This window comes from Dermacentor silvarum, chromosome 2, assembly GCF_013339745.2.
Source record: "Dermacentor silvarum isolate Dsil-2018 chromosome 2, BIME_Dsil_1.4, whole genome shotgun sequence".
In the NCBI taxonomy this organism is placed as follows: Eukaryota; Metazoa; Arthropoda; class Arachnida; order Ixodida; family Ixodidae; genus Dermacentor; species Dermacentor silvarum.
In genome coordinates this window covers 175733628-175757934 of record NC_051155.1, presented here as the reverse complement: position 1 = coordinate 175757934, position 24307 = coordinate 175733628, and the positions used below count along the sequence as shown (strand labels likewise).

Sequence of the window (24307 nt, the reverse complement as noted above, 5' to 3'; positions counted from 1 at the left end):
TCTGTGAAGACACGTTTCACTTTCGTGTTCTATACCGATTCCTATATAAGAGGGATCAACCACATTTTTTCTCAGACTGGTTACACACTACTACTACGACGACGACGACGAACGGGTGCCGCTATAAGGAGCTTCGCCCCTAAAAGAAAAACGTGATATTAAGAAAAAATGTGGTTGATCCCTCTTATATAGGAATCGGTATAGAACACGAAAGTGAAACGTGTCTTCACAGAAGTAGTGTAATGTTTATTGCACATTGATATATAATGTCTATTGGTGTTTTGTGGCTAAAGCGCCCTTAGGCGTTGATGCACCCACGCTGACGCCTGGTGGCACGTCTCCTCCATCACGACTACCAACGTCGATGACCATGAGCAACCGTCGTGCATATGGAAGCTGCACTACGCTGCACACGCTAGCACAACGCGAAAGACGAAGCACGTAACTGACACACTAATACAACGCGCAAGACATAGCACGTAACTGAATCGTCACCGAGTCAAATCAGCGCGTACAGCGCGTCGTAATTGCAGCCTCCGCGATCAACTTCAGAAACATTTTCAGAGCTAATTGCGGAGGCCACGCTCCGCTGTGCTGAGTACGGTGAACGCCACCTAGGTGGCGTTGGTAGTGCTTCTTGATGCCAGCGTCCCTTCGAATGCTGGCATCGAGGCGTCGTAGTGCTGAGACCACCGAAGCGTTCACTGTCGGTGCGCGTTAGTGTCATAATGCAGTACTTCTCTTTTCTGCTCGTAGGCGGCGGCACCGCCCCGAGCAAGAGCGCGGGTACACGGAGGAGTGTTAGATATATAAGGCGCGTCTGTGTAGCTCTCTGCAAATGCGTTTGTGGCGCAATTCTTTCGTCGGCTCTCGTGTGCGTCGGACGCTAGAATCATGTGCTCCCTCGGAGCGGCTTTGGCGGGTGTTACCCGCGGAAACAGGCTCAACGAGAACGACGATAGCGATTATCAGGTTGTTTTGCCGCAGTTGCCTACGAGTCGTGTCGCTTTAAACACCGTGTTTTTACACGGCGACATCCGAGCAAGGCCCTATAAGGTGGAGGATTTTCGTGATGCGCTGCGCCCTACCGGACTGCTGCCTGAAGTCGTCGCACTGGGAGCGTACCAGATAAATCATGTCTGGGCGGTCACTATGTGCGGTGCTGATGCAACAATGAGGCTACAGGCCATCAAGGAGCTTCAGGTGAAGGGGCGTCGCTGCCTCATCATCGATCCCCAGGACCGGACGGTGAAGCTGCGGCTCCACTGGCTACTTCATGGCGTCGAGGACGAGGATGTGAAGACAGCGTTCGCGGCCTTTGGCAAGGTGCTAGAGGTGAGCCGGGAGCGCTGGCGCGTCGAAGGCGTCAGTGACAAAGGATCCACGACGAGGTCTGTGTTGTTGAACTTCAAAAGCGGTGTCACCGTGGATGACCTGCCTCATCAGATCCGGGTCGCCGGTGAGCTGGCTCTTGTAGTTGCCCCTGGACGGCCGATGCAGTGCTTGCGCTGCAAAGGAAACGGCCACGTACGTCGCGACTGCAAAGTGCCCCGATGCTCACTCTGCAAACGTTTCGGGCATACTGACGCCAAGTGTGAGCGGTCTTACGCCGCAGCAGTTGGCCAGGCTGAGAGTGATAAGGCAGCAGAGCAAACCATGGACGTGGTTGAGGCCGAAGACGCGGCCAAGGGCACAGGAGACGCGGCGAACCTACAAGAGGTGACCCCCACAGTGGCACTTGACGCGGAGGAAGAACATGTGACGCCTAAACCCGCGACTAAATCAACGACACCGGCAACGGATGAAAAAGAAGTCGCGAAAGAGGACTATCTTCCTCAAGTTGCTGTGGTCGGCGTTCCGACCGCCTGCCAAGACCACACAGCGTTCGGGGCCACCCAAACGCCGGTTGCTGGTGCGGCCGTCAAGCGACCGCTGGAAAAGTAAGAAGACCTCAATGGTACCAACGAGGCAAGCAAGACGGACGGACCGCCCGCAAAGGCTCCCCTGGGTAGACGTTCTCGCTACAAGCCAATGTCCAACGTCGCGACAGAGAGGCAGATCGGGGACAAACCGGCGTCGCAACAAAACGACACCGGGCAACCGGGCAAGCACGGTGACGTCTAGCTATGTGCTAGACGTTAAAGGTAAGCACCATGCCTCGGGTTCACCTCTAACACTGTTAGTGAACGATGGCTTCCAACCAGCCTTTGAGGTTCGCCACACTTAATGTGCGAGGACTGGCCGCCAAGAAAAAGCAGAGTCAGGTCTATCGACTCTTGGTAGACCAGGATCTAGACGTGTTGGCAGTACAAGAAACTAAAGTGGCAGGGGAGGAGGAAACTGGAGGCATGGTGCTTCGTTTCACGTCTAAGTATTTTGTTATGGTTAGTCATGCCGTTGGAACATCTGCTGGCTGCATTATTTTTGTTAAAAAATTACAGGGCCTTGTGATACAAAATTATTTTTCCTGTGTGTCGGGTAGGGTCGTGTCATGTGATTTTTCGCTGGGCCAGCGTGACTGGCGGGTCGTTTGTGCGTATGCGCCAAACGCGGTTAACGACCGCGTCAGTTTCTTTTCAGAAATTAAGAAACATTTAAACGTTACGAAACAACTGGTTTTGCTAGGGGATTTCAATTGTGTACTGAGTGAGAGGGACAGAACGACAAAAATTGGATCGAACGATAAGAGCGCCGAATTTTTGAAAGAACTGATACAGGAGCATGAAATTGTCGACGTTGCCGAATGTCTCGAAGGGGAACGCGAGGTGCAGTACACACATTTTCAGGGCTCTAGTCATGCTCGCCTAGACAGGATTTACGTGTCCCTTCAAATTATACCTACATGTAACATTTACAATGTATTACCTGTTTCTTTCTCGGACCATTGCTTAGTCAAATGCGATGTGGGCTTTAAAAAAAGAAGTAATAGTTTTAACTGGGACCTATGGAAACTTAACGTAATGCTCTTACGGGACGAGTCTTTTATAAATTTTGTGTCGGAAGCAATACGCGATGTTAAACTGGATGGTAACAATAACATAGGTGTAGACTGGGAACTACTAAAACAAAGATTTAAAATAAAAGCAATTGAAAGAAGCAGCGTGTTAAAATACCGCGAAAAGATGAGAGAGAGTGCATTGAAAGCAACATTGCAGAAAATAATTGCGCTGGAAAACAAACAGCCTGGTCTGTTTAAAGATGACCTAATCAAGATAAAACAACAGCTAGAGCAATTCGAGGAGCACCGCTATCGCGGCGCGCTCGTTCGAGCCAGAGCAGAAGCATGGGCCGTGGGTGAAACGCCCACGAAACGCGCGCTAAGTATCGAGAAGACGCATGCACGCCGCAACGAAATAGACGTTATTGAAGAGAATGACCAAGAACTGAGTGACCGAGAGAGCATCACATGTGCTTTTAACCGATATTACCAGCGGCTCTTTGCCTACAAGCCGGTGGATATCAAAGGGTACAAGGAAAACTATCTGTCACGTATGCCCCAACTATCAGCTGAAACGAAGTCGCTTCTAGAAGCACCCATTACCCTTGCGGAAATTGAAAACGCTATAGATAACCTGAGTCCTAATAAGTCGCCAGGTCCGGATGGCCTTAGTGCAGCTTTTTATAAAATGTTCAAGAACGAGTTGGTGCCTTTGTTGAAAGCGGTGTTTGACGTGGCATTTGCGAACAACGCATTACCACCATCATTCTCGGAAGCACACACCGTCCTTATTCCTAAGACAGACCAAAAAGCAATGCTGAGACTGGTCACATCATACAGGCCCATTTCGTTAACCAACACGGATTACAAAGTTTTAATGAAAGTTCTTGCAGGTCGACTACAGTCGGTCATTAAGGATCTTGTTGGACCACACCAGACTTGTGGTATAAAGGGACGCACTATCGCCACAAATATACACACGATGAGAAGCATTCTGGAATGTTGTGACGATTATCAGTATGTTGTTGCCATTATGCAGATAGATTTAGAAAAGGCTTTTGATTTTGTCCCGCATGATATTTTGTTGTTAGTTCTTGAACATGTGAATGTAGGATCAATCATCACTGATGGGGTAGCTCTGGCGTACCGGAACTGCTCAACACGGCTGATTATTAATAAGACACTGGGGGCCCCCATTAAAATAGAGCGTTCCGTTCGCCAGGGATGTCCACTGAGCCCGCTTTTGTTTGCCATTTATCTAGAAAGCTTTTGTTTGGCAATCATTCAGAACAGTAGCATAAGGGGCTTCAAACTTATGGAAGCCGAAGTGAAACTCTTAGCATATGCAGATGATGTAGCAGTGTGCTGTACGTCGAAAGAAAGCATTACAGAAGTAACCACCATTGTTAAACATTTTGGAAACACAACAGGGAGCACAGCAAATTGGAGTAAGTGTCTGGGTTTTTGGCATGGTGAATGGCAGTCAACACCGGAAACATTCGCCAACATTAGATGGATTAAATCGCCAGCTAAATACTTGGGCGTACCACTCGAACATTACCGTCGTAATGAGGACTACTGGCTTGAAGAAGCTAAGCGAATCAAGGAAAAAACAACTAATTGGAAAGGCACTCATCTGTCAATGTTTGCGAAAGCCACTGTATGCAACTTGTTTTTAATAAGCAAGATATGGTACGTCATGCAAGTTTTATACTGATCTCGTAGAAATGTGCAAAAAATCCACAGAGTTTTTGCTGTGTTCATTTGGGCATCAGAATGGGAGAGATGTAGCCGAATGAACTTGTTTAAGCGAGTCAAAGACGGGGGCCTAGGCCTGTCCCATCTTTTCGTTAAACAGCTAGTGAACAGGTTTACATTCTTTCGAGACGTGCGCGACCCCTTTCTGCGCACCATGTGTCAGTTGCGACTGAGCAAGCATCTGCCGGCTTATGTGGTAAGCAATTCAAGTATGCCTGGTTCTCTTCGAGGGTACCTAAGGGAAGTAGTTGAAAGTGTCCGTTTTCTATCCGTACGTTTTTCTAATGATTACCTTTTTTCGGTGTCACGGAAGAAATTATACAGGGATACACTTGACATGATCATACCGGTTCCCATGTATAGAGCCATAAACAGTGGAGGACAGGGACATGACGTTTTAAAGCGTGTTAAAAAAATGCAGGTGCAGCCAGGTACAAAATCCTTTTTCTTTAAATTACATACCGGGACTTTGCCAGTACGGGGCTTTTTACAAGAAAAGGGTTTTTATTTACCTTGGGGAGCAAACTGCCTTATATGTAAACAACTGGAAACAATCGATCACGTTTTTTTGCATTGTTGGGAAGGGGTTTATTTTTGGGACGTTCTTCAAAGAACACTACAGAAAGAATTGCCCTTAAATTCATTAGGTATTAGATTTTTAACTGTAGAAAATGAGGACGGACTGCCTTTGGATCTCATTATGCTAATGGGCCTCCACTGTTTATGGCGGGCTCGAATGGCAGGTTTTTATTGTGAGCCTGACCGAAGGCCTGCGCGACAACTTTTCCGGGAGGATGTTTCCAAGTTCATCGATGTAATTAAAGATCAGGAATGCCCCCCGGATTGGCTGACGAGGATTGAGCCCCTCGCAACTTTAAAAGAATTTTAAACCTGACATGACATGGCAGCAAAAATTTGGCTGACCGCACAACATGGATGCATGCAACTGTGAAAGTATGTGTATATGTATGATTATGTATTTTGTTTTTTGGCAAGAACTGTTGAAATTGGTGTCCACAAAGTGAAAGTTCCGGCAATAAAGAAAAAAAAAAGCGTTTGTGGCGCAATGGGTTAAACGCTCGGCGATCTATCGTCGCGGACCGAGAGGTCGTGGGTTCGATTTCCAAATTTTCCATGTTTGTGGAACTTTTTCTTCTGGTTTCTTTCTTTGTATTATGTTCGTGTACATTGTAAGCTGACGTATTTCCGTGACGGAAATACGTCAGTGAAGTCTTGGTGGACCCCGGCATAAAACACTTTCGTGTTAAAAAAGTTCTAGCGCGGGCGGGATTCGAACCAGCGAACGCATGATCCCAAGGCGAGCGCCGTAGCCACTCAGCCATACAGCCACGCTTCGAAAGGTTGCATTCATGCGAGCCATATGATTGCGTTCGAGCGCCCTTGGCGAAAGAAACCACCTAGAAACGCGGTACGCGCGAGCGGCGCAGCGTGGCGCCAGCGCTCGAACGCTGTACCTACTAGCAAATGGAGTGTTGCCACCGGAAGGGGCACAACGCCTGCCTACTCTTTAGAAAGGAGGAGATTGAAACATAAAAATGGAAGATAGGAATCACAGTTCTGAGTAATAACACAGGCCGTGAATGTTTATGCCATTCTGCATTACCACAGTGCGAGCGGCACACTGTCACACATGAAGCGAATCAAATTATGACCTTTTCTTGAAACCTCAACTTTGGAACGCAGCAATTCAGTTGACGTAAGTCGTAACGGCACGAATGTTTCGTTTTGCGCAGTTAGTTACTTATGCAAAGAAATTACGGCAGAGTGACTGTCGACGGTAATGCGTCAACATTGCATAAATATATCAACACAACGTATTGCCGCCGTCTAAACGAGTTATGTATTATGCGTGTGCTGCTGCGGGACTTCTCTTTCACGCTCCCCTAAGAACACTCAGCGCCATCGAGAGCCACCGCCGCGAAGCCTGCGCATGGCCTCTGAAATGCATGTCGCGCTGGTACGTGCGAACGCACAGAAACGCGCGCCATGCCAGGCTGGAATGCGGAAATTGACGCCGCTGGTTTCTTCACCGGGGCTTTGCCTTTGGCAAAGGGCCTGACAAAAAAGAGCTGAGCAATTATCTCGCTGCCACGTGCTGCTTGCATTTTTACACTTGAAGCAGTGAGTGCACCCGCAGTTCATACATTTTTGAAAATTGTGCCTTATAAATAAAGTAACCGCAGAGCTACGTGCAACGGCTACAGCGAGAGTTATAGCATAATATACATACAAGCTATCTACCTACCCACGTGTTACAGGTTTTGTCTTTCTTGTCTTTTTCATGTGCTCCAGAGCGAAAAAATGAAAATGGGAGAATGCATCGCGGCCAGCATAGAAGTGCAGGCAGAGCCTGTAGTGGCGAGGTTGCGCAAGTTCGCCAAGGAGCACTTATTCCTGCTCTTAACGCTAGCAGGAGTCGTTGCCGGCGTGGTGCTGGGCATCGGTCTGCGCCACGCGAGCCCCAGCGAGTCCACCATCGTGCTGCTCGGGATGCCTGGCGAGGTGTTCATGCGGTGCTTGCGCATGCTTGTGCTCCCCATGATGATCGCCAGCATCATCACAGGTGACTTTTACACAGATGTCGAACATTCTACTAACGGTCAAACGTCGCTTAAGCGAATTCCAAGAAATCTCAGAAATTATTTCTTTCTTTACATTGATGATTGCCTTAAGACATAATGCCTGATATGTGTGATATGTGTGACATAATGTCTGGTATGTGTGATATGTGTGATATAAGGCGTGGCTTCCTTATTAATTCAAGTAGTGTTTTGCGGTATCTGTTGCTGCGTATCCAGTGATCATGGCGTTATACGCTTGATACCGTAGCGGACGCCAGCGTGCAAGAGGCGAGAGCGTTCCGTTTGTAAGGCTCGACAAGTGTGCACATGCCGGCAGTAAACAGTGCGGGCGTAAGGGCCCTACGCGGCCCGCTCTCTCTTTAAGCACAACGTCCTCTGCAGGCACACGGTGGCACAAGTGTGCAGGGAGGAAGTTGTACGTGCTCGGAGTAAGGTAAGACATGAACGTTGGAGGGGGGCCGAAAGAGCGGGTGGGTTGTGATGTGTTTATACAAAAGTTTGGACGGATACAGAAAACGTAAAAGAGCATTGAAAATTGGCTAAACATTATTATTCAACATTCCTCAGGTAATAGAGAGCTTGGGTACAAAAAATCTACCGCTGCATATTTATTTTTTATTTTTTGTTAACGTACATACGTCGAGGCACCAATACATATTCTGCCATGATGCTGGGCCAAAAGGGCTTTCAGTTTTTCTAGACAGAATAGCGATTCGTGGCGGACACTACTTTGTAATGGGGCCTCGGGGGGAGGTCTGTCTACTTTATGTGTAAAGTACTCAGTTGTTATATATGGTATATACATCAGGCCTTTTCTCATTCGTCACCTGGACATTCGTCTACAATTGGCAGAGAGGCTATTGCTTGTATAAAGACGGCCTTTGTGGAATCTGAAGCAGCAGCAGCTTGATGTGGGTGAGTTGGTGCAACATACTTGAAGAAAAAACCGCGCAAAAGAGACGAGGACGAATGTATGTTTTTACATTTTCATGCATACAAACCTTGTTTCTTCAAAGAAAATTTAGTTGGAAGTTGGTGCCCGTCTTTTGTACCTGTCTTCTTTTCCTCCTCGTCTCTTTTGCGCTGTTTTTGCTTCAAGTTTGTGGAATGCAACGAAAATCGGGACAGGTTGTGTGGCTTTTAGGTAAGGTTAAGTTAGGTTATAGGTTAGGTTTCTATATTAAGCTAGTTGCACAAGCGAATGTCACGAGACGAAAAACACCCAACTGAATACGAAGAGTACTATCGTGGTTAAAGTCTGAGCAAAGGAAGGTCGCGCTGTGCTGAATTCACAGAGCTGAAAGTTACTTCCATAGATTGCGATGCAGTCCTATGGAACGAGGTGGAGTACTATACAAAACTTTGGCCATCTCAAAGGTCATTCAAGTGATAAAAACAAATTATTTCTTTGAGAGCTTCCTCCACGCAGCAGTTATTTTTCCCTGTCGCCCTCACGGCACCTATTTCTGTGCAGAAAGTGTATTCAACCCGCTTTTCCCCCGAGAACAGGCAGTTTAGACTCCTCTTTTTACAGGCAGTGCCAATCTGAGCGGCAAGGCGAAAGGCAAGATGGCTCTGCTCACGTTTTCCATCTTCATCAGTACCAGCTTGGTCGCTTCGCTCATTGGACTGGTATTTGTGACAACGATTCACCCGGGAAGTCCCGAGCTCAAGTCGGGCATCGATGTCGAAGACGAGATCCGGGGTGAGCCGCAGATACTGGACACGTTCTTGGATCTCGTCCGGTGAGCACCCTCTCCAGCTTCGGAGCTCTCTCCGTCTCACATGGCTTCTCTTCGTGTTCTTTTTTTTTACGTTTCCCTACTTACAGGGGTGTGGCAATAGCACATGCAACCACCGAATTGAATCAAATATTCGATAAAAAACGAACTTCCGGATAGCAAATCGTACACCGAACATTGTCTCATTTTTAACTAAAGTGAAATTTTAATATTTCGCCATGTCTGCTGGGTAAAAAAAAAAGAGGGAGGGGAGGAGGTTAATTTTAAATATTTCATTTATGTAATACGGTTCGCATTGGGCTTCCGGTCAACTATAAGCGGTCTCAGCAAACGCGGTCTAAGCTAAGTGATCTCAGCAGTTAACAACTGAAGTTCTGGTCAACTGAGAAGCTTGGGATTGAGAAACAACTGAAAGGGGATCGTATCTGGTGTACTACGACAATGACATCAATGAAACATGAGAAGAGCACGTCGCCAGACGTTGAAATACCAAAGTGTAAAACTACAGCACCGCACATCGTTTAAAGGGATCCAAGCGTGGGGAGATTGTAAAACTGTGTTATCCCTCACATTTGTTAAAAAAATTATCCCTCACATTTGAACGAAAACAGATATCAGACAACTTCGCATAATGGATTGTCCATCCGAATACGAATCAAATAGCAAGAACTACTCGATTCGTATTTAAGGCTTCGAATACTCACGCTGCCACACCTATTTATCAAAACCAAAAATGAAAAATAAAAGGTAAAGTAAGGCATAAAGGACTTCTTAATAATGTGTTGATTATTGAGTATTATAAGTGCGTTGCTTCAGTCTATTTCCGGTTGGCTTGCGTTGTCGCTCCTTTGGATTAACTCTTACACAGTGGTAGCAATTGACAAAAGAAATTGCTTATGACTGCATCAGTTGGAGAAAGCCTACCAAACTCGAGGTTCGTGCTGAATTCGTTCGCTATATTAAAGCATTCGCGGGGATTTGACTTCCAAACACATGAACGGTCAATATAACAAATATTTTACGTGGATACTTCGAAACAGTCCTCAAGTGCCACCTAAAACAGGCGTCCGATGACAATGGCACAACGAGGACGAAGCGACAGTGTCAACACGAACCGAGATCCACTCCTGGGTCATATTTTGTAACGATTCTTCTTCTTTCGGTTTTATTCATTTACTATTATCTGTCATATTGGCGTGGCCGTACATGGTGTTAACGCTGCCACACGAGCAAATTATCAATAGTAAAAAGAAAATGGAAAATGGAAAGCATCTACGAAATACGACATAATTATATTCGTTTAGTACGTCCTGCCTGTAAATATATAAAGCCGTAAGAATGGATAGCACCCTCATAGCTTTGAACAAAATTACAACCATACCTCTATAGCACCACACTTTCCTAGTTTTACGGTGACAGTCGTAACTTAGATTGAAAGTGTATCGCAGGACGAAGAGCTAGCCGCTGCGAGCCGCATAGCTTGTGCTATGACGGCAGCGCCCTTGAAGCAATGTTTTTGAGGGTGGTATATAATCGGAGCGATGAAAGTTAGTTATTCCGACAGTCTCAGTCGTTGGGCTTACGGCTGTTATGAACATGGCAGGCTCAAGGTCGATCCACATAGGTCGCGAAGCTTCGGGCGAAAAGCGGTTCAGAACCAATTGTCACCGACATCAACAAGGGTGGTTATGGGAGAAGCGATTGAAGCGCGACTATGTTTGGAGGGAATAAACACTGGGAAAGAAAAAAACATTTTTAAATTAAAGCGAGACGGAGTTAGATTCATTCAACGAAAATAAAATTCCTAATTCATTTTATATACGCATGGCGAGAAAGGATACAACTCTATTTTGCTATATCATTATGAATAAATACCTTTTTTCAGGGCCCACCGTGAGAGCGCCATGCCATGCAACTCTTGGAGTGCGTGGAAAGGCGCGCTCGTAAAGTTCACCTGTTACAATACGCCCCCCTCACATGTGTAGTGTTGCATGTCGACGCTTGTCTGAATTAGGTGACGCGGGTAGGTTTATTGTTTCTTAACCTGCGCAGTCAAAAGTAGCGAGTTGCGACCGTCAGATACTTATTTACTTTAGTTGTTGTCGTGCAACAGCGCTGGCCGACGGGCTTGGCGTCCGACGAAAGGACGAGCACTCTACGCAATCTACTCCCAAAGTGTTCGTCGGCCTCCAAAGAAAGTATGTTCTGTGCAGCGATGCGATTTCGACACCCGTAATTAAGGCTGATCTTTTTCGGCATCGCTTTTCGCGCTGAAAATTCGGAACGCCCATGAAGTCAAATGGCGGGGCATTTGAATATACAGCTCTAATGGCAGGCCTCCGAATACAAATTTCGCGCCTATGAGACCAAAATGACGTCACTTCTTTTTTTAACGGATATGACGTCAAATAATTTTTTTTCCGCCGGAAGTGTTCCCTCCTCACACAGATGGCGCTAAGCCCCATGAACCGCCGGTAAGCAACCATGTTTTGAACGTATGGGCTTCTATGGAAGCTTCGCTACCAGATGTATTTACCTTGGCAGGCTGCTCACCGGTACCGTCGAAGACGCGATAAAGCGCTGTCATTGCTCACGCGTTCAGTCAAAGGCGAGGTTTGTGCGCGCTTCTCAATGACGTAAGCATTCACTAAAGGCTCGGTGGCGCCACGCAAGCGCGGTCCCCGCGGACGCGGTTTATAGTAATATGTTTGGCGCTAAGTGTAATCAATAAACGGAGAACAAAGCAGTATATACCAAATACTCTATTGAACCTTTAACTCCGCGTTGCTTCGCAATTTTTACCTGGAACTGCATCATCCATCCTCTTCATTTCCTTTCTTCCTTTAGGAAAGAAAACACTCATTTCTGGTGTTTGAGCGCGTAGTTCTGTCAGCACAAGAACACAATGGTCGTGATTAACTGGCCACCTTGTGGTTATGGACAGCGCAATATGACTTCGACGAAGGCAAAGGCACGGGCAAAGCTTGATTCTTGTCCAGACAGCGTCGGTTGAAAACACGGACGAAGCAAAGCGTCGCTTTTCGATGCCTCGGTACCAGACGTTCGGACTGGGCTCCACGCTGGCCATATGCATGTTACCATGACCTTCACATTTAGCATTTAGCACATAAAGCAGGTACTGCATAGTCCGACTGTATGGCAAGCAAACGAGCAGAGTACGCCGCTACAAAAACTTCATCGCGCTGAACCTTGCAAAACCTTGCCACAGCTAACAGCGGCGGCCGCACAGCCGGACATATAGCTGAATCGCGCTGCTCACATGACAGCGCATGTCTTGTCTTATCAAACCTGTATCTGCAGACGCGTTCGACAAAGAGTCATACAACGGAGCCGTTCAGCCAGCATGTGAACGACGTGAAGTGCAGTATTCATGCAACTTCACCTATTCGGTTCGCAGATGTATCGCCGCTCCCACTCGTTTCAGGTGGCAGCGAGCGCCCCTAAAGTGCAGGTCGAGTGTTGTCATCGAGGCGACCAATTCCTTGGTCTTTTTCAGCTTCGGCTGCACTGCTATCGGCAGTATTTTCATGCAATCTCTGCAATGCTAGAAGCATTGGTCGCCGCAGATCGTGCCAGCAGCGGCTACTCGCGCGGCGAGCAAGCTTTAGCTCAAGGCCAACTCCGATGCCGCCTGTGTATTCAAATAGATGTAAAACGCGGAAATGCTTTCTAGAAGTATCGTCGCGCTTTTGTTAGGATTCTTATCCCGTAGGCCATTTTTTTAACAGCGAAGCTGTTTAAGCCAGCCGTAACTTGTGGTTTGTGTTTCGTATCAAGAAACCATCAAGAAATGAAACAAAAGAAAATGAACTTTCTTGCCGAGCAGGGATTCGAACCCGCGTATCCATGGTCCCAAGGCAAGCGTCTTAACCACTGGACTTTTTTTTTACAGGTTTCCTAAACACAGAGAGAGGGAATCACACATCTACATAAAGACCCGTCTTTGCTGCAGGCGCTTGTAGCCTAATGGCATGTGTGGCAGAAGCGCCACTAGGCTATACAGCCACGCTTGCAGAGCATGCATTTATGCGAACCAGATGATGATGATGATGATGATGATGATGATGATGATGATGATGATGATGATGTACCTCTGTCATGGCTCGCACCCACTAAGGGGGATAGGCCAAGAATCAAGTAAAAGACAAAAAAGAAGGCAGATGTCGCACTAACTAGATTAGCATGCGAGCGAGCAGTCAGACTAACTGAAAAGGTGAAAGTGAAGATTAATGATTGCGTTCGAGCGTCGTCGTCTTCGTCCACAGCTGGCGTGTTCACACGCTCGTGCTCTGCGAAGTAAAGAAGAGGTTTTGCGCGCTATGCTCGGGAGAGAGATAAAAAAAATGACAGCGAGAGAGAGATAGAGAGACGCATTCGCGGAGCGGGTCTGCTGGAACGCGTTGTCGGCATTGTAACGCGGTGTCAGTGTTGCAAGCTGCGCTATGCAACGCGCAGTGACGGCCGTAAATCCGAGACGCGCGAAAATAAATCATCATCATCATGAGTAATAAGATGAAAAGTTCGCACGCACTTCCGGAAAATGCTGGGCTACAATCGCTCAGCTTCTCTGTTTGAAGCGTTGCGAGGCCGAGTGCAAGGTTGAATTCTTTTTGTTTGCTTTAGGTGCAAAATACGTTTCGAATATTTCAAGTTGGAGTCTAAAATAACGCCTAGGAAGCAACATTGCTTAAGAGCATATAGTTTAAGGGATTAAAATTAATGGCTGGAGAGTAGGTTGAGCTTTTAGAGGTACAGTTGAATGTCATAAATGTAGTTTTAGATAGATTGGTAATCCATCTAAACTACATAAATTTAGTTTTAGATGGATTGGAGATGGAATGGTTCGCAACTTCTGTCGAAGTTCTTGGGGTCATTACTAAACTTTGTAACTGAATGTACTGCTACTATTGTGTCATCTGCATAGAAAAAAGGTCCAATTATGGAGTTAGCGACATCGTTAATGTAGATCATAATAGAAGCGTTCCAAGTATAGAGCCTTCAGGTACACCTCTTGTCGTAAATTTGAAGTTAGACATAACCTCCATAACCTCGAGAAATACATATAAGCAGTTTGTCGTATGTCTGATAAGTAACTTTTTATGAGGGCTAGTGCTGGTCCAACAATTCCTAAAGGGATTAATTAAGTTGCACGAATTTTATTACTGATGGAATCAAAGGCTTTAGTGAGGTCAATGAACAGTGCACCACCGGCATGTAAGCCTGAGTCGATAGCCAATGTAATGTGGTCCGCAAACGAGAGCAGTGCTAGGTTAGTTGAAAAACCTGGGTGGAATCCAAATTGACGGGTTGATAGCAACTCAAATTTAGATAGGTATTCAATTAAACGCTTTTCTATATATTTTTCAAATACCTTGCTAAAGTAAGGTAAGATAGAAATGGGGCGATAGTCCGAAATGAGCGTGCGGTTTCCTTTTTTGTGTGTGTGTGTGTGAATTGGGATTATTCCGCTTTTTTTAATTCATCTGGAAATACGCCTGTCTTGAACATTATATTTGTATTGTGGGAAAGAGGGTAAACGTTGATACATACGACTAGTTTTATATTTGCTGGGTGAATATTGTCAAGGCCGGTATTGGTTAGGTTAAGCTGTGTGATGATGGTAGCGATTTCTTCATCGGGCAGATGAAGGGAAGAGGAAGGAAGATTAGGCACAACGATTAGATTACCTAAGAAATGTGTTGCTTTGATTCGAGGAATTATCAATAAAAAAACTCGATAAATGTATGGGCAATGTCATACGGACACGTAATAGGCTGGCCCTCAGATTGCAACTCATCTATTTTAGTGTCGTGCTTGTTCCTGTCCAATAAAGAGGCATGAATTATACTGGTACACTCAGGGCCACGTGACGCCCGTCGCCATGCCCCCCCCCCTCCCCCCCCCCCCCCTTCTAGTCACCATAATAGCCTACACGGGAGTCTGTACTTAGCCAACTGTTCTCGAGCGCTTTCTTCCTTGCGGTGATAAGAGATCATTCCGACAGCAGGAAATAGAACGTCCGTCGCTTCCGCGAGGTTATCAAACGAAGAAGAGGTGCCAAAATTTGTGCTTTCCGCCAGCCAAGTGCCACTAAATTCGAAGGATCTACATGTACCTCTACATCTACCACCAACCAACTGTGCAAGTAGCAATGCCAAGCGCTAGCAATGTTGCTGTCACACGCAACGCTCACATTCACTTATGGCCTCATATAAACAGGGAAGAAGTGTGCAGCAATTGACGGCAAAAATAGTGACTCGCATATTAAGCAAGGTAATGAAAGTGTGTGGCCAAGTTCACGGTTCATGCCGCAACAGAAGGACGGCCTGTGTTGCCGGCCCTTCGCGATGCATGGTTTTCCTCGAGCATAAAAAAAATTTTCTCATCCGCCATCATTGTATGGCTAGCCACTAGAGAAATTAATTCAACCCCGGAGCATCGGCAAGAGTGCGTACCGCTCGTTACACAGTAGCAAGGAGAGTAGCGCAGTTTCCCAGCATAGTAAGCTTCTCACACTTTATCTACGCATCCATCCCAACACACACACACACACACACTGTCGCCTACGTATCAATCATAATTGAATGGAATCAATGCGCAGAAGCATGGATGACGAGTACACCGACAGCACATGAATGTTCGAAGCTGGATGTTTTGTGATGGTTGAAAGAGTAAACGAGTGACTAGCGATAATATGCATTTGCTACAATTAAGCGGTCACAATGTACAGAACATCTACGTTCCAAACCTTAATTGTGCGCATAATAACAAAACTATCACAAATAATCACACCCACGAACGATTATGAGGAAAATAATGAGGTAGCGACCATACTGAGGAAAGCTACTGTGTCAGAAACATGACAAGCCGCTACTTCAAGGCGATTGTCAAATAAAAAATTCTTCGGCCCTTCCACTCCGTGAAGATAATTAGCCAAAGTCGGGCAGCTTGGAATACATTTATAGCCCCGCATCCAGTACCAAGCACAGCATACGCTGATCGCACCGTTTGTACAAGACGAATGAGCTCAAAAAGCGCTTACATGTCCTCTGAAGTTATGGTCAAAGTATCGTGTCGTCCAACCAGTCACTGTCTACGGTATCTGCCGAAAGAGAGGTTTTCTGAGCTGCACCGGTGCTTCATGTGCATCCATTGCAAACACGGATGCAGCGGAGACAGCTGAGGCAACTGGTCAATGTCTTCAGCACGTGATCAAACATGGCCGCTCCATGTGATCGCCGTCAAAAAGGTCCATACAGGCGATGTTTCTGGACTTCAGACTACCACAGGTCTTCAGCTGAGATGCTACCGAGACTGCAGGTCACGTCAGAAGCGCATGGCCGGCGAAAGCGAAGTAATGAAGTCACTATCCTTATTATATGTGTCACACATCGGGCGAACCAACATAAATATGCGCTGTAAACAAAAGCATGTAACTTGAAAGCTGCGAAACTCTAAGGCCACTATAGGCTCGGAAGCATACGCGTATCGATACATATTTAAGCATTCATATCCTCCCCATAAACGAATCATGGAAGCAGTAGAGAAATGTTATTACATCAAGTGGTTCCATATATAGTAAATGCATATTTTCCAAATAACTTTTCAGCCACTTGTGGTCGAGTTGAATGTAGATATACCCATTTCATTATCTATTTGAGCAATGAACTTAAACGGCTAGTTTACAGGCTGACTGAAGCCGCCATTACATCCAGAAAACTGGCCTTTCGTTCTCATTTACAGCTTTTGTTTTTCTCATAAATATATTTCGATTGCGTCACATGGCTCTCCTTTCTTGTTGCTATTCAGACTGAACGTAATGATGTCAGCATGTAATTACTTACTTTTTTTCAGTAACGCATTTCCAGAAAACCTGGTAGAAGCCTGCGTTGAACAGGTGAGCGCTTGCGGCCTTCTTATTCCAAATAATGGTACCATATACTTGAAGCCGCTTCTAGGTCGGCGAAGCGAGCTAAGTGTGTTCATTTACGGCGGAGCTGTTAGAACCTCGCTATAATGATCATTCCGTCGTCCGCAGCTTCGCCGAGCTAGGGGAGATAGACCTGAGAAAGCGAGAGAGTGAAAGCAGAGTATAAAAAAATGTCGCAGTTTCACCCGAAAAGCGAAGTATCAATTGCGATAGCAAATTAGTAGATAGCTATTCGGAGTAGAGATAGTAGTTTTATCGGCTGCATAAACGTGGACGCTTCGCTTACTAACTGAATTAACAAGCGTGGTGTCAGCGCGCACAAGCAAACATTAATAGATCACACTGAATGACCGCAGACAACGACTGTCAAAACGCTGGCAGCAAGCGCAACTGCCTCAGCGGGCGAAGGTTCGTGCGGTCTATCGCTTCAACGGAAACTGAGCGGCGAATGCACAGCGCATACAAAGTTCAGAGCCGTGTGGAGATAAAAGACGGTGGGGGCGACCGCCACAGCCGCGAAAACTACAAGCGAAGTTGTTGGCAGAGTAGAATCTCCCCCCCCCCTCCCTCCCGCGCTGCCTTCCCGCTTTCTTGCTTTCGCGTGGGAGATGGAGTGGCCAGTTCCCCTTGCGCCCGGTTGCAAGATACGCATTTCGTGCCGCAGCACAGCGTCGCCTCGCTTCCCTCCCTCCCATACCCCCACGACCTTTCGCGCGACGGTCGCGTTTGCTTTCCGCCGTGCGTTTACTCTCCGTGTTAGCGCGCGTCCCCCGCGCGCTTTCACTCGCGCATACGGCGCGCGGCGACGATTTTATCGCCCTTGGACTTTATGCGGAACCTCACGGCGACGGCGACGGCAGAAATCCGGTTGAAGTGTCCATATAATCGCTATCGCAATAAAATAGCGTCGCGCAGCATAGCGGATGCGAGGTGGAGAGGAGGAGTGAGGCAGGTGGTAGTGGGACGCGTGAAGCTGCTGCCGACGCCGAACGCGCCCGGTGTCCGTGACTACAGCCGATGCCTCTGGCGGCGGCTCGGCAGGTTTCGACCAGAGAACTGGACACTCGTCGCTTCCGAAAGATTGAAGCGAGAGCTAGGGAGCCTGAAACCAAGCGTCGCAGAAGAGATCATTCCAAGTTTAGATTGAGGGAAGACGAGAGTTCGCGTTGGCGAAGAAATGAAGATCCGGAGGCTCGTGAACGTGGCTGGTTGAATTTTACCATATTACGCAGAACATCGCGAAGAAATCCTGAGCGTCAGGAACCTAAGTGTGTGGTTTTCCACTACATTACTAGGCTTTCCCCAGCTCCGCTGGTCTCCGGTGTTTGCGATAGCTGAGCCCCGCATAATTTCTAATTCGAAACCTCGCTGAAAAAAAAAAATAAAGTGCTCTTCCAACACCCATCTTTCTTGCGATTCTTGTCCTTTCTGTAAAGCCTGATTTACCGAGTTATTTCGTGATTATCGAAAATCTCGGTGTCACCGAAGCGCATGGATCACGCGGGTATCATTCAGAAATTAAGGATGACAAGTTTAAGATCTCTTCTTAGCTGAATTTTTTTATTGTTGCAACAATTATGGGATAATTAAGGGAGTGCCGAAATGCCGCGGCCACTCAGCTGCTCGAGACGAAGATACGTGAGGGGAGATTCCCTCTAACTATTAGTTAAGGTGATCGCGACTTTGTCTTATCGCGTTCCTCCTTAGTTATCAGGAACGTCGTGTGTGCAATAATCTTAGAACATTAGAACCTAGAGATAAGAAAACTAGAAAATAAGCAATGCTGGCCTCTAATATTCATCATGCAAAGATTCCAAAAATCACAACACCGTAGCGCCTTTAGTATAGGAATGGACCAAAAATAAGAGTGTAAGCCGTTCGATCTAGGCAGTTACATTGCGGCCAGCAGCAATTTTCTTTCTTTCTATTCCCCTTATATAGTTTAATAAACAATCACTTCCTGCTACTGAGATGACGATACGTATTTGAGTAATTTTTGCCAGCTGCTGTTACAAATTTGCATCACTATTTTATTCTTGTCTCTCTTCCTCGCTAGGGTTACACGTCGTACGAGAAGAAAAACCTCTCCGTTAGAGGAGAGCCTCCGAAAGAGATTCTTAAGAGAAACTGGTCACGAAGAACTGGCACCAACTCTTTGGGTGAGCGGGCACATATCGTTTAGAATGAATGACATTAGAACGCCCTTTGGTACATCATAGCTACCCGGGACATTTTCAATATTGCAAAGATGCTTATTCTTTTATCTGGGCTCATTTAAAACTATATTTGTACTTTCCATGTTAATTTCTAAAGTGAAGTATGGCCTCACCCGTCTGAATGGCTCCAACAAGTTTCTTGTACTTCTCGCAATTGTTCATCCTTTAACGGTATACAAGCCCACTACGTATGCGCTACTTGAGAATTAGTTGGAAATCACCTCATAATACCAAATAAATCCGTGTTAAACGTGCAGTGAGACGTATTTGGCAGGTACAGTAATCATGGACTTCAGCTTTTCCTTGTAATGTCACCTTGGTGTCATTTGGTCTGAATTGCTTCTCAATGTCCTTGCGCCTATATAGCTACTGGTCTGGCACATGTCGGAATTGTGAGCTAGGGTTACGTGAATATTCATTACAATCTCTAGCAACATCACCATGCTCTCTTTTTCTTTTCTTTTTTTCACTGCGTAACTGTTCGTTTTCAATGTTTTCTTCGAAGCATCTAAAAACAGCCGCGTCCGATGTTTCCCCATCTCGTGCTTTCCAGGCCTGATAGTCTTCTGCGTCGTGTTTGGGGGCGCGCTCGGCACACTCGGACAACCCGTTGAAATTCTGAAGCAGTTCTTCGCGGCCCTGGATGCAGCCATCATGAAAATTGTCTACCTAGTCATGTGGTATGTTACACGCCTTTGTTATGCGGTTCCAAAAGAAAAAGAAAACTACACTGAGCTTCAACAATTTCTTTTCTGAAACTACAGAAAAAACACGTCTAACCGTGGCATCACCATGCATGGTACCGTGTCAGCACAGACAACTTGCTTCCGTTCTGATGCCCATTACAGGAGAGTATAGACGAAGCCACGACCCCCTTTCCCGAAGACTCATTTAATCAGCGGAGCGTGCGCTTGTACAGCCGACACGTCAATCTGGGAATGAGTTTCTTGTACTCACTTTAAGTAACCGCCGGTCATCTTTTGACGCGGTGTTAGGAAGGCAAACTCTTACCCAAAGGAGCGAAGAATGCTGTTACCGTAGCACAAATAACACGGTTCCTCTGCAACAGGCTTTTTGGTTGCCCCGTTAAAGATCGCCGGCACATAGAGCTTTCTGGTAATGATACTAGAGGAAACTCTGGCGTTCCGGTATTTTATCTAACATCGGAATGATGGACAGTACAGGGATTTGTGTAATATTTGTGCTTGTTGCTTCGGACGTTCTTGCTCCTTTCGCTTACGCTTTATCTGCCTTTATTGACCTAAATTTTAAAGTAATCATTATTATACGCATGAAAGCAGCGAGCATCTACGCCCATGCATATACAGTCATAGCGAATTGTTGCATTTATAATGCAATAGTTTTCTGAAAATGATCCAATTGCAAAGTCGCGTAATGGTTCGAAGCCAGAAGGACGAACTCTAGGCAAATCAATGTACTACCTACCATTTCCATGCTGATGGAACCGCTGGGCTTGTAGCTCTCGTTAATTCTAGGGTCACATTTCTCTACAATGCTTTTTTGTTGCAAACTCTATACGTCAACCACAGCATCCAAAATCTGGCAGGCGCGCAACCAAATCTCGGAAGCCACAGGCCAACCAGTCTCAGCAGCGTTTTCTCAAAACAAGACCTGAGCTGGCTTAGCACTCGCTTAGCGCATTCTGTCAAATGCCTTCTAAACCAAAAGACAAGCGAGCGACTCTTCTAGCGCTCTATACGCGCTATATCTACCACCCCGAAAGCTCATTGTACTTATCTATGCACTAACACAAATTACTTAATAAAATTCACTTTTTTTTTTTTTTTTTTTGTCCTGCATTGTGCAGGCTGACTCCCGTCGGGGTGATGAGCCTGTTGTGCTCCCGCATACTGTCCGTGGCGAGCATCGCGACACTCTTCCAGCAGATGGCGTTGCTCGTCGCCACCGTGCTGTCGGGCCTCGCCGTCGAGCTGTTCGTAGTCGAGTGCCTGCTGTACTTCGTGGTGACGCGAAAGAACCCGTTCCGGTTCCTCGGGAAGCTCGCGTACGTCGGTGTGTGCGCCTTCGTCACAGCGGCCAGGTACGTGCACAGCGCGTATGCCATTTCGAAATCGATGCAACGACGGGGTGTATATATAAGCAAGAGGAAATGCAAGCAAAAAAATTTCACAGTTTCGCCCTAAGGGCGAAGCAATGAATGCGATAGCAACACAGCAATGTCATACGAAGTAAGGTGAGCGGCTTTGGTAGCAATATGAATTGTAGTAAACATGAGCTGATTAAGTAAGCAGGTGTGCTGCGGCGCAAGTAGACCGACATGAAGAGAGACTCGATGACCACGAGAAAGCGCGTGTGAAACGGTGGTGTTGATGAGAAGCGCTGCCCGTGGGCAGCGCGTGCGAAGAGACACACCTGTAGCGCTGCACTGCCGATCCGGGCAGCATTGCATGTGTAGCGTGCGTTGGAAAATGTGGCCTGACTATTACTAACTGTGGTGTGAGCGCGCACAAACAAACATGAATAGATCACACTGAATGACTGCAGACAACGACTGTCAAAACGCTGGCAGCAAGCGCATATACGCCGCAGCGGGCGAAGGTACGTGCGGTCTATCGCTTCAACGGAAACTGAGCGGCGAATGCACGGCGCATAAAGGTCAGAGCCGTGTGAAGAGAAGAGACGGTGCGAGCGAGCGACGAGCGCGGTTGTTGGCAGAGTAGAAGTGCGCCCCCCCCCCCCCCCCCCCGCTCTCTCCGGCGCTCGCTTGCGCGTGGAAGATTGAGTGCGTTCGCTCTCCGTGACAGCGTGCGTCCCCGCACGCTTCCGCTCCGGCATACGGCGCGCGGCGAAGATTTTATCTATACGGAACCTCACGGCGACGGCGACGCCGACGGCAGAAATCCGGTGGAAGTGTCCATATAATTGCTATCGCAATAAAACAAGCCAGCGGTAGGGAGTCGGACTGACAACCTCCGGATTACGCGTACGATTCTCAGCCTATTGATCAACGGCGGCGGCGGTCCCTTCCGTCCATTTTGATGCGGTATTTGTGTACTTGTGCTATATCTGGGCCCTAGCGTGTTAGCCAGCGTCACTCGCGACCGAGGCGGCAGATGTGAAACATTATCCCAACTGCAAGCGTCTCGTACGTACGCAATCTTAGGAGTAGCCATCTGGCGAATAAACGTGCCGCTCGACTTCATATTGCCTAGAAATGTGGGAGGGGGAGATGACACATTATGTCTGATTTTCTTGGAAAGTTTCATGGGTACACGTGGGTTAATCACGATGTTGTACAAGCATTTTAAGCATGTGTTTTCCCGGTGTCCCGAGAGAAAGAATTGTGACGCCGAGTCTAAATCTACACGAGACGAAGTCGACGTCATGATTCATATGTGGGTCACGTTCTAAAGCGTGTTTTATTTACAGGCAATCGAAATTCTCAATGGAATTGCTCGAAAAAAACAGCTTCGCTTGAAATCGGTCTGTGATTATGCAAGATTGCACAAGCCTATTGTGACTTCTTTTTTTTCTGCCTCTTCTCGTAGGCGCTCTTCGTACAGTTACGTATGACAGAAAAGTTTACTTCGTAGAATTGAGAAAGCGTGCACATTGTGAACGCTATGGCTTATGGGCGAGGACAGAAAATTTGTTCGGAACATCGACAAACTCGTGAAATTAGATTTTGTAAAATCGAATTTGCAGTCTATTACGTTCGCAGAAATCTGCGTACTATAGTGTATACCTTGAACATCTCTCAACAGTTTTGGAAGATGGTGTACACCCTTAATTATTTGCACGTTTGTTACACGTTTGCCACTTTATAATGCACCTTAGTAAATATGAAACATCATATCGTTGCAATGCTCATGTCTGCCATGCATGCGCAGTGCTCCCGTCATGCCGCTGACGCTCAACTGCCTGGAAGAAAACTGTGGAATCGACAAACGCGTCACACGGTTCGTGGTGCCAATTGGCGTCACCGTGAACATGAATGGTACAGCGGTCTTCATCACAGTGTGCAGCATCTTCATCGCCCAGCTCAACGACATTGCCCTTACGTCGGGAGATTACTTTGCCATTGTGTAAGTGTGTGCGGTGAAGTCGATAGCCATGCGCGAATGATTATTCCTATTTTCTACACTTCATATGCCGCATCAAGTTTTATACCTTTAGGCCTTTTCGTATCCTCTTCCTAAGCATGAAGTCGCACGTCACCAGTCACTCACTTTACGTCTTTCTGTTGCACACATTCAAAAGCGACAAAAAAAGTTTATTGAAAGATTTGCTCGAAGATAATGTCTATGTACTTCTACTCTACACTGGATATCAGGACAAAAGGTGTACTCATGAAAGAAGAGAAGCATAAGCAATAATCATCAAGTAATGCAATGAGCCAAAAAGATGGCATGCAGTACAGAACATGACAGCACCTCGGACAGTTTACTTGCCAAAACTAGCGCACTCGAACACTGTATTCATACTCTGCGCAACCACGTGAAGTGACCCTCTGCACAATCACAATGTAGCACACCCAATCACCAACAGATTGACAAAAGCAGCTTCCGCTTTGGTGCGTGTGGTAGCGGTGATGTTGTCACGGGTGGTCTTAGCCTGGCAGATGAGGTCGGCACCTCCGATGCGGACAGACCATGCCTCTGGCGTTTGTCATCTTCTGGCACCGATAAAAGAGACCAATAATTATTCACTTCGCCAGCTGCAATGAGCCAGTTCAGCTTAACAGAGAAATGTTTCTTCCAGGTGCTCCCTTAGAGTACTACCAAATGAAGGTGCTTGATAAACTCATATAGTATCTAACTTAACTTACTCTTATTTATAACACCTTTGACAGATTCCTAAGCTGCAAACATTTATTTTATCCTTGCGCAGCATTTCGGCGACAGCTGTCAGTGTGGCTTCAACATCAATTCCCAGCTCGGCACTGTTTCTCATGGTGATGACATTGTCAGTCATCGGTGCCCCAGTCAGTGACGTCAGCCTCCTCTTCACCATCGAGTGGCTGCTGTAAGTAAATATATGCATATATAAGCTATCGCACGCAGACGTTGCTATTTCAGTTTACGGTGAAGTTAAGACGGCCACCGACAGGAGGAAGA

The 24307-nt window shown here is 46.7% G+C and overlaps 1 protein-coding gene across 2 annotated transcripts in view; it reads left to right on the top strand.

Annotated features, from left to right (window-relative positions):
• LOC119442189 (putative sodium-dependent excitatory amino acid transporter glt-6) overlaps window positions 1–24307 on the top strand; it is a 120128-nt gene that overhangs the window by 91522 nt on the left and 4299 nt on the right. For both annotated transcript variants that reach the window (XM_037706959.2, XM_037706960.2), the window contains exons 2-9: window positions 7010–7280; window positions 8834–9044; window positions 16917–16959; window positions 19049–19151; window positions 19762–19888; window positions 21037–21270; window positions 23081–23275; window positions 24081–24215. In XM_037706959.2, coding sequence (XP_037562887.1) covers window positions 7010–7280; window positions 8834–9044; window positions 16917–16959; window positions 19049–19151; window positions 19762–19888; window positions 21037–21270; window positions 23081–23275; window positions 24081–24215 — 1319 coding nt within the window. The remainder of the gene's footprint in view (window positions 1–7009; window positions 7281–8833; window positions 9045–16916; window positions 16960–19048; window positions 19152–19761; window positions 19889–21036; window positions 21271–23080; window positions 23276–24080; window positions 24216–24307) is intronic.